This window comes from Uloborus diversus, chromosome 8 (assembly GCF_026930045.1).
Source record: "Uloborus diversus isolate 005 chromosome 8, Udiv.v.3.1, whole genome shotgun sequence".
Lineage (NCBI taxonomy): Eukaryota > Metazoa > Arthropoda > Arachnida > Araneae > Uloboridae > Uloborus > Uloborus diversus.
The window spans coordinates 84774722-84794760 of NC_072738.1; the positions used below are offsets into that span (position 1 = coordinate 84774722).

A 20039-nucleotide genomic window follows, 5' to 3' on the forward strand; every position below is an offset into this window, starting at 1 on the left:
AAGTGTTAAAATTTACATAAAAAATTAAAAGTGCAAGAGTTTGGCTCCCATGAGCTCAATGCAAATTAAGCCCTGCATATGCTTGATGGTGTACTAGATATCCCATCTTTTTCATTCTTCTTTAAGAGCATGCTTCTTCCAACACAAAAACCACAAAGCAACTCTGCCAGTTTTTTTATTTTTAAAATTTTGAGGCCGTTTTCGGTATTAACTAACCATTTTGTTGTGTTGACCATCTTTGCGGAAGGAAGTAGTTTATGTAGATAGTAATGGCCATAGCCTTCTTATTATTTGTCTTACCTAAAAACATGAAACAGATTTATCTGATTAATCATTATATCAATGCATTTGTACATTATGAAAGGACTTAATTCTGCGATTTGTTAGTCTGTTTTTTCAGACCGAAAATATTCTTTTTCTCACAAAATTTAAATTATAATTGGTAAAATAAGAAATAACTAAGTCAAAAAGACCAAATTGCGGATATGTTTTGGTGGCTGACAAAAGCTTTTGTCAGATGTCTTTTTAGCCATCAACTCATTTCTTTTGCATTGAAAAAGGCATTCCTTGTAATGCCAAAACACGTCTGCAGTAATCTGAAATTTTCCTTTTGAAGTTATTTCTTATCTTAGTTATTTCTTATTTATTAGCTTTTAATTTTTAGCAGAAAGGTATTTATTTATCTTATAATTGGTGGCTTGGAATATTCTATTTTTACTGTAAGAACGATACAGGTTTTCTTGCTGGATTGAAGCATACTTAACATGTTAAGGGGTTACAGTACCTCAAAAATGATGAAACGATCAAAAAAATTTTTATTGCTTATTTCAACACTAAAAACTATTCTGGACACAGGGGAAAAGTTTCATTGCTTTAGTTCAAATATTTAAAAAGTTATGAGTGGTTTTAGGCCATGCTCGCTATGTGTTCTTATACAAAAGAAAAACTTTAAATTGCTTTTTCTCGATAATGGTTTTTTTTTTGTTTTCAAGTCATTAGAATCCCTAAGGATTTTTTTCTATTAAAGATACAGCTTTAAAGTAACACTTTTTGCAATTGGGATAACATATTTGACAAAACTGTGCATTGGATAAGCATTTTATAAATTACTCAAATATTTAGAGCATGTTAAAACTTTAAAAATCAAATAAAAAAAAAAAACTTTCATTTTTTTACATAATTAATCACAGAAAATTTTCTAATCAACTCATAAGCAAATGAATGCACAGATTTTTAGAGATGATTATAGTGATCGTTTGGCAAAAAACTTTTTTTTAATTAGTGCAAAAATAAAAAAGCCTTAAGAATTTTAAAAAATTGAAATTTTTCCTCAATTTTTTGAATTTTTAAAGTAGGCAGTATTTCTAAATTCCGAAAATAAATTATTGATTAAGAAATAAGTATGCATGCTATGGTTTCAAAGAAATATAAAACTTACTTAAATTTTAAAAAAATGTTTGAAAGGTACTGTGGCTCCTTAAAAATCAATTTTGTTACGTTAATCATTATTTGTATGCTATGTTTTACATTTCTTAATCAAATATAATCAGAAAATTTTTGATAGGTCAGAATTTATAAATCGTAGATTAAATTTTTGGATGTTGTGAGGAAAAATGTGTGTATGTAATTATTTCACCCATTTTTAGGGTCTTAGCGAAGATGTCAGCATCAACAAGTTCTTCGACGATCCTATGTTGTTGGAACTTGCCAGACAAGATGTTATGTTGAACTATCCTTTGTAATCAAATCATCTGTCTATGAACTGTAAATATTCACTCAAAACAATGTGTATAAAGATTTTTAATACATAAACATTTTCAAATTATGAATATATTAATCTGGAAATCAAAGATTTTTTAAAAAATTCGTCATGAGTATGTATATGCACTGATTTACAAAAATGCCGCAATTCAGGACAATGAGGTGGAAGAGCTGTTGGTCCTCCGAGGTCTTGAATCACTCTTTATTCGAACTCAGCCAGCGAGTATTCTGAAGAGAAAATTATCAAGTTATTATTACTGATATTTTTAATACAGAAGACATATTCAAAACACTAGATAAAAGGATGTTGTAATTCAGTGCTATTGAGTCATTTAAACATTCGAATAGCCATAAAATCTCAGAGCTCAGCTTTTAGATGAAACATTTTGCTTAGCTATAAATTAAAAATAAATTCATGTCATATTTATCTTTTACAAATTATGCATTTTTTTAATTGCCACATTATTTTTAAAAATCTAATTCAACTAGAAAATCGCCCATCATGGTATGACATGTGAAAAAATTTGTTTCTACAGTTCAACAAAGCAATTACCTGTTTGGAGATATTTTGATGGTTGAAATTTCAACCCTTAACTACAGTAGATATCGTTAATTGTTTTGGTTTCTTTGTTTTCTCAAAATGAAAGTCCTACCAGCAAAACAGTTAAGTTACCAGATCGAGTTCAGCCTTGTCACAAAAAAGCCTTTCCCTGCATGTTTTAACATTACCAAAACACGTTACTAAATTATCATGCCATAGCGCGACTTTCATTGTTGAAACAAGCGGGTTACTTGATCATTGGCTATTATTTATATGTGGATTAACTTGGTGACGTGCACATTCAATAAGGTGGTCCGGTTAACTGCAGAAAATTGTTCCATTTCTATAATTACCTCAGTATTCTGCGAATAACCTAGATAACACAGAGAAACAGTTTTTAAACAAAAAAAATTCTGATGAGTTATGTCTGTTGATAACTTTGAAGAGGTTGATAGACCAAGAACTGGTGACACACAAAAAAAAAAAAAGAACGATAAATTTTTGCATAGGACCAGGTGCACAATATTTTTCCTCTTCAAGCTTACAAGTATTTTGATAGCTATTAAAAACTCACAATCGCAAATTTTTAAGACAATCTGTAACAAATTCTGAAACAAACCTGCATGAGGCTTTAAATCTACATGAAGCTTAGAGGAATTATTTTATACTATTTAGTTCGTTTGAAAAACATGGTATATGAAATCTTTTTTTTTTTTCATTTCTTATTTTAGAATTAACTGCCGGAATATTTATCGAGACGGCCAATGGCTGAACTCTATTGCATGTCTCAATGTATTTAGAAATTAGAATTTTGCCTGTCAAGGTATGACAGGTGAAAATTGCTTCTACATTTGAACGAAGCTATTGTCTGTTTGGTGATATTTTGATATTTGACATTTTAACCCTAACTTCAATGGATTAACCGAAAACTCCAGTAAGTAACGTTCATTGTTGACCATTTTTTCGTTTCTTCATGCCCCTGAAATGACACATTCTTACCAGTAAAACAGTTAAGTTGAATCAAATTCAACTTTATCACAATAAGGCCTTTCCCTGCATGTTAAACATTACCAAAACATATTATCATGCCGTGGCGTGATTTTCATTGTTGAAACATGCGGGTTACTTGATCATCGCCTATTATTTATAGGAGGATTACTTTTTAAAATTTTGTACACTGCATCCGTGGTTAAAAAAAGCATGAGAATCTTAAATAGATTACCGTTTAAAACTCAGTTGCTACTGGAAGGCACTTCTTGCACAAATGCTTATCTCTAGAAACAAACAAAAATTGTTAAAAAACATGTAAATAAAATTTTACACAACAGAATACATTCATTCTGGAAAAATGCATTGAAATTTTCCATGAGAAAAATTATCATTCAATGAAGGTCACGTTAGAAATGAGAAACTTTTAAAATTATAAAATTTCAAACATCAAAAATTTTGAAAATTTGTCAAGCTCCAAGTTTTTACCGTGTGATGCCTGGTTTCTTCCCTTCTCACCACTTGTTCTGTCTGTGATTCACTAAACCTAAGTACAGCTGCTATCACTTTTGCTAAGGTCTGAAATAAAAAAGTAAATATAGTATGGCTAGAGAAACAAGTAATGTATAAAACTATTTTTTTTAAGTCAATTCTTACTCAGGTCAAGTTGGCTCCGTTTATGTCAATATATTTATATTGCTTTAAAAGTTGAAGATAATGCTAATCTGAAAGCTTTAACACAAATTTTAATAAGAGCATTGTTCAACAATGTGTTTCCAATTGAAGGCTTACCTACATTTAAGCAGGAAATTAGTTTAAAATGATTATAATTCATATTCTAATTACATTTGAACAAATTTTATCTGGTGCAGAAAAGCAGAGGTTTAGATGGATCTTTTATTCTAATTTTTGGGACATTTTTTTCATCCTCATGTTAGGGGATTTATGCAAAAATGTCGATTAAAATTTGAATAAGCTAATAATTAATTTGAATGCACTCAAACCTGTGCCGTGAATAGGGATGCATTAAAAAAAATCGTTCGAAACTTCACAGGTAGCTATAAAAAAGTTATCACAACAGTTTAAAAATATTTTTTTATGTGGTGGATAGAGACCACATAAAAAAAAGGTCTCACTTAGAAAATAACCTTAAAACTTATGAAATAACTAGGAATTGCTTCTTTAAACAAAATCAAAATTCACCAAGTGATGATGATTTTGCCAGTTTCCCGAGTGACTTCCCATCAGGGTGCCCCTGTTGTCATTGGAAGATACTAGCTCATGCTCGTTTTAAAAATAATACCGTCAGCCGAGTCCCAATCTGATCGAAATTTTCATATAATGCACAAAAACAGGTTTGTGTGTATAGAATATTGCATTGTCATCGAGTCTGAGGTCGCATTCCAAATTTCAAAAGAATCCAATCATAGGGAGTGAGGGAAAATTAAGTTGCAATAACAAGATATATACTTAGGTCAGTCAGAAAGTTAGTTGCACTACTTCCTAAATATGTTCCGTCAAGGACAGTTTTGATGAAATTTTGTGGTAACACTTCAAACATTTACCTTTATCATGTGAAAAAGCGACTTCCCATAGGCAAGTTTAGTTTTTCTGATAATCAGTCGCAAACATGTCTCGAGAGCTGCAAGTAGCGTCCAAATTGGAAATGCAAGCAGTGATTCAATTTTGTGGGTAAAAAGATGAAAATGCAATGTCGCGTCAAGCTATTGTGAAATGGTGCAACATGTTTAAGAATGGACGTACAGATATTGACGAAGCTCAGCGCGACGCACGAGGGAAGACCAAGTTTAGGTGGGATCACCTTCCCTAGTCGCCTTAACCTTTTACTTCCTGACTTCGATGTTTTTGGTCCCATGAAACAAGAACTTTCAAAGCGCCGATACCATTCGGATGACGAAGTGAAAGCTGTAACCAAATAATGGTTATCGGACATTGGATGAGATTTCTTTGCAGAAGGCATCGAAAAAGATCTACCATGCCTCGACAAATGCAACATTAAAAAGTAAATTTTGAATGAAACTTTAAGATAACAATAAAGTTATTATAAAATTTCAATCCTTTTTTTGTTGTCTTGAACATTGCAACTAAATTTCTGACTGACCCTCATACATAAACATATGGAGATTGTGAGCTAATAGTAGGAATCCAAAAAAAGCAATGCAAGAAGCATTAAAAATAATTAACCTAAGTTCAAGAAAATTGTTGTAAGTCACCATTCTTGACTATGACCCCCCCCCCCCCCTTCCTTTAAAAGGAAATCCTGTATCCGCACCTGGATATACCCATGGGGGTCCTCAAGAGAAAGATGGTACCATGACATGTTTCAAACAGTGTGAGCAAGATTTTTTATCTTTAACTGACCAGACTGACAAGAAGCTTTTATATATTTTCAAAAAAAATTATGGATTTATTCCTTAGGAGGTTTTTAAATAATATTAGTGATTTCATCATGACTTTTCAAGAAAAGAAAATTTATTTATTGGAATTCATTTTCATAATGTGAATGCTAAGCATTTATAAGTAAATGATACAGAAACTATTTAGAAACTAGAATTTTGCTTGTCAAGGTATGACAGGTGAAAATTGCTTCTACATTTGAACGAAGCCGTTGCCTGTTTGGTGATGTTTTGATAGTTGACATTTTAACGCTAACTTCAATGGATTAACCAAAAACTCAAGTAGGTAGCGTTCATTGTTGACCATTTTTTCGTTTCTTCATTCCCCTGAAATGACAGTCTATCCAGTAGAACAGTTCAGTTACTGGATCGAATTCAACCTTGTCACGATAAAGCCTTTCCCTGCATGTTAAACATTATCAAGACATATCAAATTATCATGCCATGGCACGAGTTTCATTGTTGAAACATGCGGATTACTCGATCATCGGCTATTATATAAAAGAGGATTAAAATTGTGGAACCTCAATAACTTCACATCCGCGTAAGTTGACATGTTTTCATGTTACCTTGGGTTGTACAGTTATCAAGGTTCCGTTCTATTTTAAACATTCATGCAGCTTTTGCAAAAGTGGACGTACCCTTGATGCACACAACTTTGCTAAACATAAACAGATTTTTTCATTCAAATAATAATAAACCTGATCCTTACATATTCATTGAGTGCACATTAAGTGCAGTAACACAATCGCTGAATTTTTTAGTACTTTAAAAATGAAAGAAACTGCACAGAAAATTTACTCACCACTGGTTCTTTCCCCATCATATATTCATAAATGATGTTTTTCAAGTACTGAAAAAATTGTACACTTAACTCATTAAAAATTTTTACAATTATTATTTGTATAAAACTAAAAAGAGCTAAATATAGGGGAATCTGTAATGGAAAAATAATATCCCTAAATAAAAAAGAGAAAATACATGCAAATTTTTACATAAGATATCAAAAAATACTACAGTCAGGTCCCGCTACAACGCGATCCGACTTATTTGAAAAGGCTATAACGTTTTTCATGTGTAATGAATTTTTTATTGTGGGCACAAATTGGTCACCTCCAACATGAAATTTTTTGGAAAGGAGCGGCAGATCCTTAGAATAGGCTTCGTTAACACTAAATATTGTTTTTGCGAAAAGACTTTCATCCCTTTAGCATCACTGAAAGCGGAAGTTCACACACTGTATTAATCTAAACAACGCTTTGCTTTAGTTTATACAAATAACCGCTCTGATTCTTAACTTTTTTTTTTTCATTTTACATACAAACGTTGATAAAATAGAATGGCTCCCTAACGCGCTCGAGATTCTCGATATGTTTAAACAATTAAAAATGGATCGAAGGTAGCACGACAATTGGATATGGAGTGATATGTACAATTTAAAGTCAAGAAAAGGAAATCCATAAACGTTCAGAACTTAGTTTTAATACTGAAGCTTGCAGAGTAGTATCTGAGCGAAATACAAACATCATGAAAATGGAAGCTGCTCTTTCATTGAGTGGCAGAAGAGGCCAGAAAGAGGGGCGTTAACACATGTCTGAAATATTTGGGTATGCTTATAAAAAAATTTCTAAACATGCGTTGTTCCACAACGCGAAATTTCGACTTGTGCGAGGGATCTTGGAACGCATCCCTCGCGTAAGTCGGGATCCGACTGTACAAGTATTAGATCATAACACTGATTTAAAACAAAGGGGGAAACTAAATACAAAACTTATCTTCTTAATCAATAAAAGTTTACGATAACTGCAAAATGAATGCAACAATTAATATATATTTAGTGATACAAAAAAAGCTGGTTGGCGGCGTGATGATTAGACGCTGGCCTCCTACGCCTGTGGACTCGGATTCTGACCTGGGGTGGCCAGTCGGTAGATTTTCAAGATGCAGAAAATCATCAGTGCCCATGTCCTATGATAATTCGGCGTATAAAAAATCCCTTAGGTATTCGTTTGGTTTTGTATTCCCTCGGCAAAATTTAAATTCCTAGTGCAAATTTTGCATCAAAAGTGCCCAGGTGCCTCCACCTAGTGGAAACTGGGCGTCAAAATTATCCGTGCCATTGACATCCGCACCCTAATGGAGGCACGTGAAAGACTGGATGTCTTATCAGGGGATCGCACTAGGTCTGCTAAAGACTAAATAGCCTAAAATGCAACCCCCATTAGATTTTTAAAAAAATATAGTTTACTAATATACAGGATAAATTTTTGTGATTCAAAGGAACATTTCCAATCTATTTTACTTTTCAGTTTTTACAATTCTAAGGAGATGCTGATGATTCAAACTACTTTTTCATACATTTTTGAATTATTTATGTAGAGAAAACATTACCTCGAATTCTGTTGGTTCTGGAATAGATTGCAAAGAATCCCGACGATTGTTGTTATCAACCATCGAATCTGGAGGACTAAGGCGTAAAAGAATCTTTAGTTCTTTAATTTCAGAGCTAAAAAAAAACATTTTTATTTTTTAGCGACACCTTACAATAAGGTAAATCAGTGGCATAGTACTTTAAGAATTAAAGCTTCATACATTAAATACATATATGGGAGGAATAGGTTCACAAAGTTAACTAACTAAAACTATTTACTTGAATCAGGGTTATGCCCTTGAAAAACCTTGAAAAAAAAAGTTCATTTTCAAGTGTTTGAAAACCATGGAAAAGATTTAAAACCTTGAAAAAGTTTCTTAGTGCTTAAATTCGCCTAAAAATCATCGGAATGTGCTTAAAAGTTTTAAAAAAGTACTTCACCAATGTAATTTTCTGATCATGTGTTCTCAATATGCAACATTGCAAAAAATTGCTTTCGTGTTTGGGATTTCAATCCTTTTGCATCTTGTAAACATTTTGATGTTTTTTACAACCGAAAGATATTTTGACATATGGTAAGTTAGATTAGCTTATTTTTTGTTTAAATTTTATCAATTAACAAAGGAATTAGTTTGGAAACCATGACAACATTGAACTTACTCGGATTTTGCAAAAAATTGCTTGTGTTTGAAATTTCAATCTTTTTGCATCTTGCAGATATTTAAATATTTTGGCTAATCAAATGTTATTTTCGCATATGCTAACTTAGATTAGTATATTTTTGTTCAGTTTTAATAAAAAATAAAAAAAAATTATTTTATGGGAAACATGCCAACGTTGAATAAACTCAGACTTCGAGAAACATTGCTTCTCGTGTTTGAAATTTCAATCATTTTGCATCTTGCAAATGTTTAAATATATTGACTAATGGAATGTTATTTTCATATATGCTACCTTAGATTAGCATATTTTATGTTTAATTTTAGTAAAATATAAATTTATTTTATGGGAAAAAATGACAACATTGAACTTAATTCGCGAAAATTTGATTCTCTTGTTTGAGATATCAATCCTTTTGTATCTTGTAAACATTTTTACATTTTTGGCAACTAGAAGTTATTTTGACACATGCTACATCAGATTAGCTTATTTTATTTCTTATTTTAATAACTAGAGGACCTGACAGACGTTGTTCTGTTCAAACTTTGTAGATTGAAAAGTTAAAAAATTTCAATAAACTGTCTAGTGTTTGAACCGTTTTGTTGAAAAAATTAGGTAAAAAGAAAATGTTTTAAGCTGCTTGGTGTCAGAATGGGTATATTTATTACAACTTGATTTCTCTAATGCCCAGTGAGCAGTTGTTTTATTAACTTTTTGTTTGCTTTATTAACTATTTTTTCTCCCGAATGGTTAGTTCCTGTACCCATCTAGAACAAACGGGAAATCCCGCTGCAACATCCCCCATATAAAAAGGAATAAAACCATCGAAAGGATATCGTTTAAAAAAATTTTAAGGTGAAAAAGTCTCTGAATAAGCGAAAATCACTTATCCCTCCCCTCCTGATGTAAAATAAACATTCTTCAACTAAAATGCCTAAAAACTCTTTAAAAACGAAAAACAATTCTTTGCAATTTGAAATACTTCGCCAAACAAACAAAAAATACAATAAATTACATTAACAGTAGCTTTAAAATGTAAACAAATGATCGCACCACCCTATTGCTTATAGCCAAAGTCGCCAAGCCACCACGTTACTGGAATCCAGCCGATCAGTGAGAGAAGCCAACTCCGACCGATTAGTTGTCCGATTTTTTGAACCAAAACTTTTTAAGTTTCATATATTGCCTAATTTGTCCTTTCCACCGAAGATCAAGATCTTCCACTGCACTGATCTTTTGTGTACAGAACTACCCTGTTGTAATTTATCTGGACAGAAATAAAATTTGTTTCGTCTTTAAATTCCATCATCTTTTCCTTTTATAACGTACTGATTATTTAGGTAATCTTTAAAGTATTCTTGACATTGGTGCCAAAACTCAGATGGAATTCAACCGAGAAACAAATGTTGCTAGGTACGGTACTTTCTGATCATTTGGTTAGGAAAACCAAAAGCACCAATCCGGTCACATGGTTCAACTACGACGACAGAATACACGTTTTGCGTGAACCTTGCAGTACTTTACTTTAAAATATATCACGGGAACTAAAATCGTTGCTTTTAAGAAATGAAGGCTTCACTCTCACTCTCTACGTTTTATCTATTCTCAATTGACATATCACAGTAGGAAATTTCATTATAAAAAGCAGAGGTGGCTTTCTTATTGTCCTTTGGCAACGGGTTAAAAATTTATTTCAATTCTCGCTCAACAATAGGTTAAAATAAATATTAATCATTTGGGAGATTTTACCATCCAATGTTTAAATTAATTAATTAATTAATTAACAAAAACGTTTTCGATTTGATCCATCGCGCTTCAAAACCATGCTTGTCACAACTTAATTACATACAAAAAATTTGATCAAAATCGGTCCAGCCGTTTAAAAGCCTTATGGTGACAAACGTACGCACAGAAGATTTTTATATATTAAGATTAAAGAATTAAATACTTTGGTCTTGTTTAATTATATGCTTATTTATTTTTGCAATTTTGAATTTAACTATCTTTAGCTAATTTTCGGTCATAACAGATTTTTTGAAAACAATTTAAATTTAAGCAACTGAGCACCTAACAAATTCACTTAAAGTTTGTATTTTAAATATAAAGTTGAATTTATAAGTACATCATTTTCTTTATTTCTGCATAAATATCTAAGGTGTGTAACAGGGGTGGTTGTGTTATGATTATTCACTGGAAATCCAGTAGTGTTCATTATGCTTTTACCTCCCTATATCTCCAATTTTCCCCTTTACCTCAAATGTTCAAAATTACTACTTTAGCAAGGTTGTGGGTACTTGGAGCTTACTGAAAGAGGCTTTAATCAGCAAAGGGGTAGGTAGCTTAAGGAGGGTCATTGATGTTTGTTTGGATCTAATAAATTGACTAGGACCAGCCTAGTTAGGCCCAGTGCCTGTTACTGTTTATCAACTGGCACTGGGCCTGGTATTTCTATGCAGAATATTTTGACTTTATAAACTATTCTAACATAAAAAATTTATAGTATGCATATCAAAAGTTATTGTTGTACAAGTAATAAGGGTCTTAGTTTTAAAAATTACTCTTTCCCCCTCCTCCCTCGCCTTGATTTGCTCTTTGAAACTTTCAGGTTTTTTTTATGAGCTCGCAAATTACAATCACAGCTGAGTATTATTGCGTTTCTAAATTTAAATTCTAATTTCAAAAATAACCTATTTTTTCCCAAAATAAAACTACTTTTGTCATAATATATGTCAACTTATTGTGAACCTTTTCAATTTCGAAATATGGCTCTATAAATCTGAACTTGCACATTTATTGTCTATTGCAAGTTAATCAATGAAAGCTGAATAGGCTCAAGTTTACATTCTGAGTATTTATCACTTCTTAAGCAGCTTTTGTATATTTTGAGCTGTGGAGACTGGAATGGGACTTTGATAAACTTTTCTTATTTACTAATTTTTAAATTTACTCGAGGATAGTTGAAGTGCCTTGTTGACTGAACAACTACTACATACATACGAATAATTGGTTTGCATACTTAAATGGTTTGAGAACCTCTATTATTTTAGAACTTAATAGTGCAACCTGAAATTACTTTCTGGCCGGTGTTTTTGTCCTAACCGCCCTTATATTGTAATAAACCACCGTATTGATATTGGAAATAAATGTCGAAACCGATGGGGGGAGGGGGGTTGACTTAAAAACCTGCACTCTGGAAATGCCATTGAACTTGTGTATTTTGGTTTCTTCCCATAAAAGTTAAAAGCACTCATGAAAGTTTTTTTTTTTTTTTTTTTAATAATTTGCTGATTCTAGAAAAGATACTTTTTTGAATGTGGAGGTTGCAAAATAAAACCTCTTGGGATCTGCTTCTGTTCATGACCGAACTTTTCAAATATTTTCAGAAAAACTTTCGACACAGTAGACCTTTCATCAAAGTGTCTCTTGTTGTAGAAAAAGCAATTTTGTTTTTCTCTACTTTTTAGTATTATTGTTTGTTTGCAGTAAATGAAATCTGCATACAATATTTTTAGTAGAAAGTTATGATATTGCCTTGAAAAAATATTTTTTTGCCTTGAAAAGTGCTTTAATTTTTTTCTCCCTGATGGGTATGGAACCTGTGAATGATAAGTTACAGATGTCCATGAACTAATGAAATATTTATAGGAGACTTTTAAACTCATTCTTAACATGCTTGAATAACGCAGTATCCCTGTTTACCCTTTTCTACTGGTAAAGCTGCTCCATAAAGTATAATGTTCCACTATATATGCGACACATAGATAGTGGTTCATGTGCACCACCAGCCTTCTGGGACATACATACAGCTTGATGCTGGCAGCACCACCACATGATCTGCTGTGCAAGCCTGGGTGCTGGCTCCCATATATGTATATGTACTGTGGCTCCCAAAAGTCTTTGTACACTTTGAAATTTTTTAGTAAAACCAAAACAACACAAAACCGAATTCTAATATGAAGTCCAATATTTTTTCACATCATTCCTAGGTCATTCTAAATAAAACCCTGTAGTCTTTTCAAAATATTAATGGATATTCTTTTTGAAATGGGTCAAAAAACGAAGAGACAGAAATAATGCGCCACAAAAGTCATCGTACACTCAAATATTTTGGAATAAATTCATAGTTAAAATCCTATGTCGTTTTTTTATTATTTTTGAATTGTGTTGACCCTTAAAAGTCATTTGGCTTTAATTTTTTGTTTTTTTATTCCTAAATATTGTGCTTATTACTTTAAAATGGCTGGTATTTGTAAAAAACCACAAACACCATTTGAAATTTGAATTTTTTCCTCGCAGAAGCAGTAAATTGGTTTGAAATGTCTCTAAATTAGTTAATTTATTCCATTCTTTAGTAAAGTGCTTGGTAAAATGTTTTAAAGAAAAGACTCGGACCAAAAACAAGGTAAGAAAAGATCAATCGGACAACCAGCAAAGTTGACGAAGTGTGATCAGAGATTTACAGTTAAAAAATTTATGAAAAATACACATTTGATTGCTGTAAAAGTTTCTGCAGAGTTAAATGAAAATTTTTACACTAAATTTTCACCTAAAATTGTTTGCCAAGTTCTTTGATTAGCTGGATTAAATAGGACCTCTTCCCGCAGAAATTTTCTTGGCCGTGCGAACAACAGAAAGCTTTCGCTTTTCGTCGCAAAATCATTGATAAATAAGCTCAAAACGTTTTGGAATTCGTCTTACTTACAAAAAGAAATGAATTCAACATTTTTGGTTAAAATGTTGTACAATTATAAATTGAAGAACAAATTAGGAACTTAAGAATTTAGTTGGAGCAGTTAATCAGGACGGTGAAGGTGTTCTTGTGTGAGGGTGCATATCAGCACCAGGACTTGGAAGTCTGGAATTTTTTGATGAAATAATGAATCATGCTGTTCATTTAAATATTTTAAAAACAAATTTCAAATTCTTAGCCGAAAATTTGGTTTATCGGAAACAATTTTTTTTTTTGTAAAGACAACGATAAGAAACACATGGTTTTCAACGTTTGCATCTAGTGCCTGAAAAAGTGTCCTAAAGTTTAGAAAATACCCTTCAATCTCCAAATTTTAACTTAATGTAACATATTTAGAGATATCTGGAGGCTAGATTACGAAAATACGGCTTTGAAACGAAAATAGAGCTAGAAACAGTAACACTTGAAGTGTGGTTGAACACTTACTCAGAAATTACGCAAAAAAAGAATGAAATCTATTCCCATACGTTTATAAGGTGCTGTTGATACTTCTAAATAATAACTTAATAAAAAGTTAGATTATCAATAATGGATAGACATTTTTTAAAGTGTACAAAGACTTTTGTGAGATAAAATTTCCAGCACTTTTTGGTTTTTGATTTAAAAAAAAGATTTAATATTTTTTAAAAAAATCATGTAGTTTCGTTGAAAATTGATCATAGATCTTACAATTAAATACCTATTTCGAAATATTTATTCTAACCAATGGATAGGGTCTTATTTCATTGAAAGTCGTAGGTGTACAAACACTTTGGGAGCCACTGTTTGTGTGTGTAAACATTATTAACATCATAAAATTCTAAATTGTGTGTGCATGTATTTTGTATGCATATAAGTATGTTTTATGAGTGAACCCCTCTCCCTACAAAAAGAGTTCTATGTCACAGACATAACCTGAGATATAATGAAATTCTTTTCCAGAAGTATCTGTACTTCTGGAGGAAAAAGTTCATATTATTGCTAATAAGTGAAAGGGATGGTTAAAAAATGTTAGCTTTATATACATACTTGCACTTAGATACTTCTTCTTGTAAAGATTCAATTTGATGCAAATGTTCTTCACAAGCTTTGGAACTATGAATTGGACTAGAATTTTCAGCAAAAGTCTAGAGATAAAGGAAAAATAAAAATGAAAATAGAAAGCATAAATTAACTGATTTCTGTGTTAGAAATATTTCAAACTTATTTTCAACTTTCCTTAAACTAGAAATTGCTGGATTAAAATTATTAAATTTAATTTTAATAATGATATTCATACACACACACAGCAAAAATTTCATTCCTTAAGAATTAAAACTCTTAGAACATAATTATCGTAAAATTCTATACTGATTAACAGTTATAAAGGGAAAATATAGAGTGCAGTAGTTTTTGTTAAATAATGTAAAGTCAAGTATAAAATACTAAACTGTTGTCTTATGAATGAAAGCAATTCAATCCAGCAATACATAACACAAAGTGGCAGTCGCACTAATTAAGAGTAAAATGAAACACATAGCCAGTTTTCCCCTGCTTAAAACAATTATATTTTATTTATTTATTTATTTTTTTTAAGCATTAACTCCCTCTTTAGAAAAAAAACACCTTATCAAAGAGAGAGAGGGAGAGAAAAAAAGTTTACAATTCGTAAAACAAACCTCATCAGGCACAGCCCAGGTATCATCCCAGTCAGAACCCTCTGATGCAATGTGTTGTGATGAATCATATGATGATGCATTAGCTACCTTGTGAGACAAATTTTTTATCGTTGATTCTTGTTCTTTTATCTGCTTGTTCTTATCCTAAAATAAAATATTATGATTAAGTATGTCCCTATGCATGCATATACAAATGTACCACTTGATGGGTAGAAGGAAGACAGAGAGGAATAACAAGTCAGAAGGCCTGTCATTTAGGGATTTCATTTATTTTGTCCTGAGATACAAAAAAAAAATTAAAATGGTCAAAAAGAACTGCGCAAAAGACTAAAATACAAATTCCAGTTTTTTTTTTTTTTTCTTTTACTAAGACTAAAGAATTAATTTCTTTCTCCTAATATTGAACTTTCAAATCTAACTTTTTAATCAGAAAAAAATTCCATCTTTCCTCAAAACTTAAACATTTTCCCCACTTCTCGAGGTTTTCGAGTGGGTAGGCAAACTGTCTTAACTTTTACAAATGACTAAATAAATAGCAATTAAATGCAAAAAGTTTAGTTTTAGCTATGAAAACAAGAAACAATACAATTAGGTATTGAAACACACCTTTTTTTCTGTTTTCAGTAAACAATGCAAGTTTACCACAAACTTTAGCTCCAATTACTGTTATTCTAATCATGAACAATATACTACATCCATAAATCATGAAAGACTAAAAATATACAAATTATAATTTACTTAACATAACTACATATTTGTTGTATTTTCTTACCAGTAAGATTTCTTCATAATGGTCTCTCATTTCATCTAAGGCACAATCTTTTTCAAATAAATCTTGTCTTAAGGCAGAAATTTCTATCTGGTGTTGTTTCTGTAGATTCTCCTCAAGATCTTGACTTTTTTCTGTGAAGTAATATATATATATATATATATATATACATTTATTAAGATTTAAAAAATGTAGGTATGTAAACAAAAGAGAGATCCCAAATAAACATAATATTATAAGCACAAATAAGCTGCTTCTTCGTCAGTGAGTCGGAGCAGCATACCCTAAGCAGAGCCTCGCAGGCTTTGGAACTTGTTGCGAGTCAGCAAGTTAACCAGATAATATCATAATAAAACAAAGGTTGCAACAGATATAGAACTAAAATCCATTAAAGTATAATGCAAGAGTTGCTGTAAATATAGAACAAAGGTTCTTTAAAACAATTCATAATACAATTTTAAAAAAGACGAAACGATATCAATTTACATGTAACAAACATAAAAATAGCATCAGTTGATTAAAATGTTTCAAAGCAACTTGCTGAATCGCTATCTAATAAACTATCAAATTTATGTTCAGGAAATTTCTAATATTCTAATTTAACCTCCAATTGTATTACATACAGAGATATTGTTTTAAGTACATGTTTTGAAATACAGCTGATTTTCTAGTTTTTGCCACTGTCCTGGCAAAATACCAATTTGCAGGCAAAATTACCAACCTTAGGTTATTTATGTCCTTTTGAGTTAACTTTTTTGACTCTAGTTCAAAATTTAAGAGTTAACACTAACTTCTGCCATTGTATCTTTATTTATCATGAAATGAATCGATAGAGAAGAATACACAGAAATATGAATGCATCAAAAAATTACTATCAATACTTTATAACTTAAAAGTAAGAAACTTTTAAAGATGACAGACAAAAAGCAGAAGTTTGAGTTAAATTACCTATCATATCTGTTATCATCTGATCACAATCTTTGTCTTTAACATCCATCTGGGCACAGAAATCCCTGACTAGTTGCTTCAACTTCATTTCCATCTCTGCTTCCTTTGTTTTTATTGCAGTTTCACATTCACCTCTCAGGACAGCAATATACTCCTTTAAAGAAGTACTTTGAGGATCTGAGTTATCAAAATTCTCTAAAACACTGATCCGTTTTAGCAAATCTGCATTTGCTAATTTCAAAGAGTTTCTTTCACTATTGAAAGAGTCTTGTAACTCAGATATAACCTTTTCTTTTTCGGTTTTTATGTTTGTAAGTTCACTCTTAAGTGTCTCTTTATTTCCTACTAATGCTTCTATCCTCTTTTGCAAAACATCTTTTTCCTCTCGTAATGGTCGCAGAGATTCAAGTTCTATCATTATGTCTTTGTTTTCCTGCTCCAATTTGATCTTTTCACTTTGAAGCTCGTTCACGATTTTTATTTGCTGCTGCGCATTTTTCAATTTTTCATTCAATTCTTCCTTTTCAGATTTTAATCGCTCCACACTGTCAGTTTTGCACTGCAATAGAGTATTTTCCTCCTGCAGTTTCTGTATCTGCAATGACAATTCATTTTCAGTGCAGCTCTTAGCTTTAACTAGTTCAGTACATCTTTCTTCTGCCTTTGCAAGTTGTTCCCTCAATTCAGAAATCTTTTTATCAGCTGCTGCTTGATTTGCTTCTGCAACAAGCAGACTCTCATCAAGCTGGTTGTTTAAAAGATTTAACTCTGTTCTTAATTTTTCCTTGAAAAAAAAAAGAATAAAATTATTTCAAGAGTAAAGCCATTATTATTATCAAACATACATACTTGGTCAGGCTTCTAACAGTACTGAGGCAATATTAAGCCCTTTTTTTAATGTACAAGATAGATATTTATCAAATACTGATTAGCCCTTATATTAAATAAATTATTTAAATTTGAAAAAACTAGAGAGATGCGTAAAAAAGCATGGTAACTTTAATGAAAACTGTTAATTAAAATAGATTTGCAAGAAGAATAACAGACCCCAGCACCAAAACAAAAGTTATAAAAAAATTCCATTGATTCCTTATACAGGTGAATCCTTTAATTACAAAGTTCAATGGACCAGCGAAATCATTTCGTTGTAACCAAATTTTGTTATCTCAATATTACAAATGTTGACAATGTTCCTATGCAATATTAGTTAAAAATTAATAAATAAGGGGGGGGGGATTGGGACATTATCATAGGCAAGAAATTGAATGATGACATACCTTACAACTATGATTAATGCATCGATTTTCTCCATATGGAATTCTGAATTTTGGTCTACAAAAATGTTTGTTTGTCTGTACGAAAAAACGTGGTTTTGTTAAAAATTGTAGTAAGCAAAACAAATTCAAGCACTTCCACATTTTGAGAATTATAGATCATTATTTATGTTAACTCTAACCATGAATTTGGTATAATTTTCCTGTAGAAAGGCTAAAGATTTATTAAACACTAGCAGTACCCGCACGGCGATGCCCGTGTTAAGAATTTAAAGAAAATCCGTTGAATAAAAAATACAGGCCTTCCCCCTCGCCCTGCTGTGAAATGATCATTTTTCAAAAAAAAAAAAAGAAAGAAACCTTTTAAAGTCTTTTTGAAATTTAAACCTATTTGCCAAAACATTTAAAAAGATTTAAAGTAGCTTTAAAACTCGAAATAATCGTTCAACTGTATAGTTCGTCGCTTAACGCGCCAAGCAACCAGGCTACAGTAACCCTGCTCTTTAGCGAATGAAGCGGTTTTTTGTCTGCAATTTGAAATGTTTCAACAAATAACTAAAACAGATATCAAATAGTATCTTTCAAATGTAAAATAATTCCGCAATCTCTCTTTTGTTTGTCGCCAAATTTGCTTAGCGACCACCCTCTGCAACCCAGCTCTTAGCGAGCCAAGCGAACTCCGATTGATTAGCTATCCCATCAGTCTGACGAAAAAAGGAAAAAAAAACGCGTGGAACATTCGAAAATCGTCAGAAGAAAAAAAAGAAGAAAAGGTCGTATATTTTATTCGGTTTAAAGCAAATCAAAAATTTCTTTGGAATTCAAAACATTTCACCAAGACATTGTATTACATTTACAGTTGTAAAAAATTAAAGTGACAAAATAATACATGGTTTCGCCAAATAAGTAGTTTCTACGTAGGTTTAATCAAACATGCTAACAATAAGCTAAACAAAAACAATCGCCAAGATTAATAAATATGCCTTAAAGTACCAAAATCGAAAAAAAAAGTGTCTCCAATATAATAAAGGTGAGTTTTCAAAGAAAGTCAACGGTTTCTTAAAATCATCGTCTGGAATAGTTTCGAAAATATTCAGCAGAACAGGTCTAAAGAGCATGAAAGACACCCTTTCAAATAAGAGAAATATTCCTCAATGTCGCCATTAAAACAAAACTTACCATTTGCCCTTAAAAATAACGTTAATAAAACCAGTTAAGAGTCGGATTTTTTTAAAGGCTACGCATCCATTAAATTCCTAGACGAAAACATCAATTTGCGGACACCTAATGAAAAGAAAATATATTTTAAATGCCCTGCTACACATACAGTCAAAGCCTCAATGCATTAAAAATTTTACTTCTTGATACTCAAGCAAGAAATGGCAACAAATAATATTGTTCAGCTTTTCTTCAAGCTAAAATTAATCTTGCGAGAAAAAAGAAGGAAGAAATTTCTTTTTGAAATAAATTAATTTTTACTTCAAGCGCTTATAACTTTTTTTGTAGTCATTTTTCGATGTCCGCGGTTCTAGTCCTTGCGGTTATTTTCGAAATGATTATTTATTATGGGCTTTCCAATGGTACAAAAGCCAAAAGAATTGGACCATTTTTTGGCATAGTCGTATGTTCAAGTGGACATCAAATCGAGTTTTTAATTAATATCTCTGTTAATTAGCATCCTACGTGGATGAGGCTGAAATATTCGTAACCCTCGTAAAATTTCAAATTTTTTAATACCTGGTTTGACTCTAAACTCAAGCCCATTCCTGAGAATTTTGCATATGAGTGCAGAACATTCCCCATCCTGTTTCACCCCCTTAAAATCGAAATTTCGAAAAATTCTTTCTTAGCACGCGCTTACGTCATAACATGAACCTATGTTCCAAATTTCAGCTTTCTAACCTCAGTAGGTTTGGCTACGCAT

At 31.6% G+C, this 20039-nt stretch overlaps 2 protein-coding genes across 3 annotated transcripts in view; one reads left to right on the plus strand and one right to left on the minus strand.

The window, feature by feature from the left end:
• LOC129228195 (116 kDa U5 small nuclear ribonucleoprotein component-like) overlaps positions 1 to 1783 on the plus strand; it is a 52764-nt gene extending 50981 nt beyond the window's left edge. The window contains exon 24 of the mRNA XM_054862863.1: positions 1647 to 1783. Within this exon, the coding sequence (XP_054718838.1) occupies positions 1647 to 1742 (96 nt within the window). The 3' untranslated portion in view covers positions 1743 to 1783. The remainder of the gene's footprint in view (positions 1 to 1646) is intronic.
• Positions 1781 to 20039, minus strand: part of LOC129228194 (golgin subfamily A member 4-like) — a 65398-nt gene continuing 47139 nt past the window's right edge. For both annotated transcript variants that reach the window (XM_054862862.1, XM_054862861.1), the window contains exons 14-22: positions 16842 to 17625; positions 15897 to 16027; positions 15125 to 15268; positions 14496 to 14593; positions 8098 to 8212; positions 6512 to 6559; positions 3779 to 3868; positions 3525 to 3576; positions 1781 to 1989 (exon numbers count right to left, since the gene is read on the minus strand). In XM_054862862.1, the coding sequence (XP_054718837.1) occupies positions 3571 to 3576; positions 3779 to 3868; positions 6512 to 6559; positions 8098 to 8212; positions 14496 to 14593; positions 15125 to 15268; positions 15897 to 16027; positions 16842 to 17625 (1416 nt within the window). In that variant the 3' untranslated portion in view covers positions 1781 to 1989; positions 3525 to 3570. The remainder of the gene's footprint in view (positions 1990 to 3524; positions 3577 to 3778; positions 3869 to 6511; positions 6560 to 8097; positions 8213 to 14495; positions 14594 to 15124; positions 15269 to 15896; positions 16028 to 16841; positions 17626 to 20039) is intronic.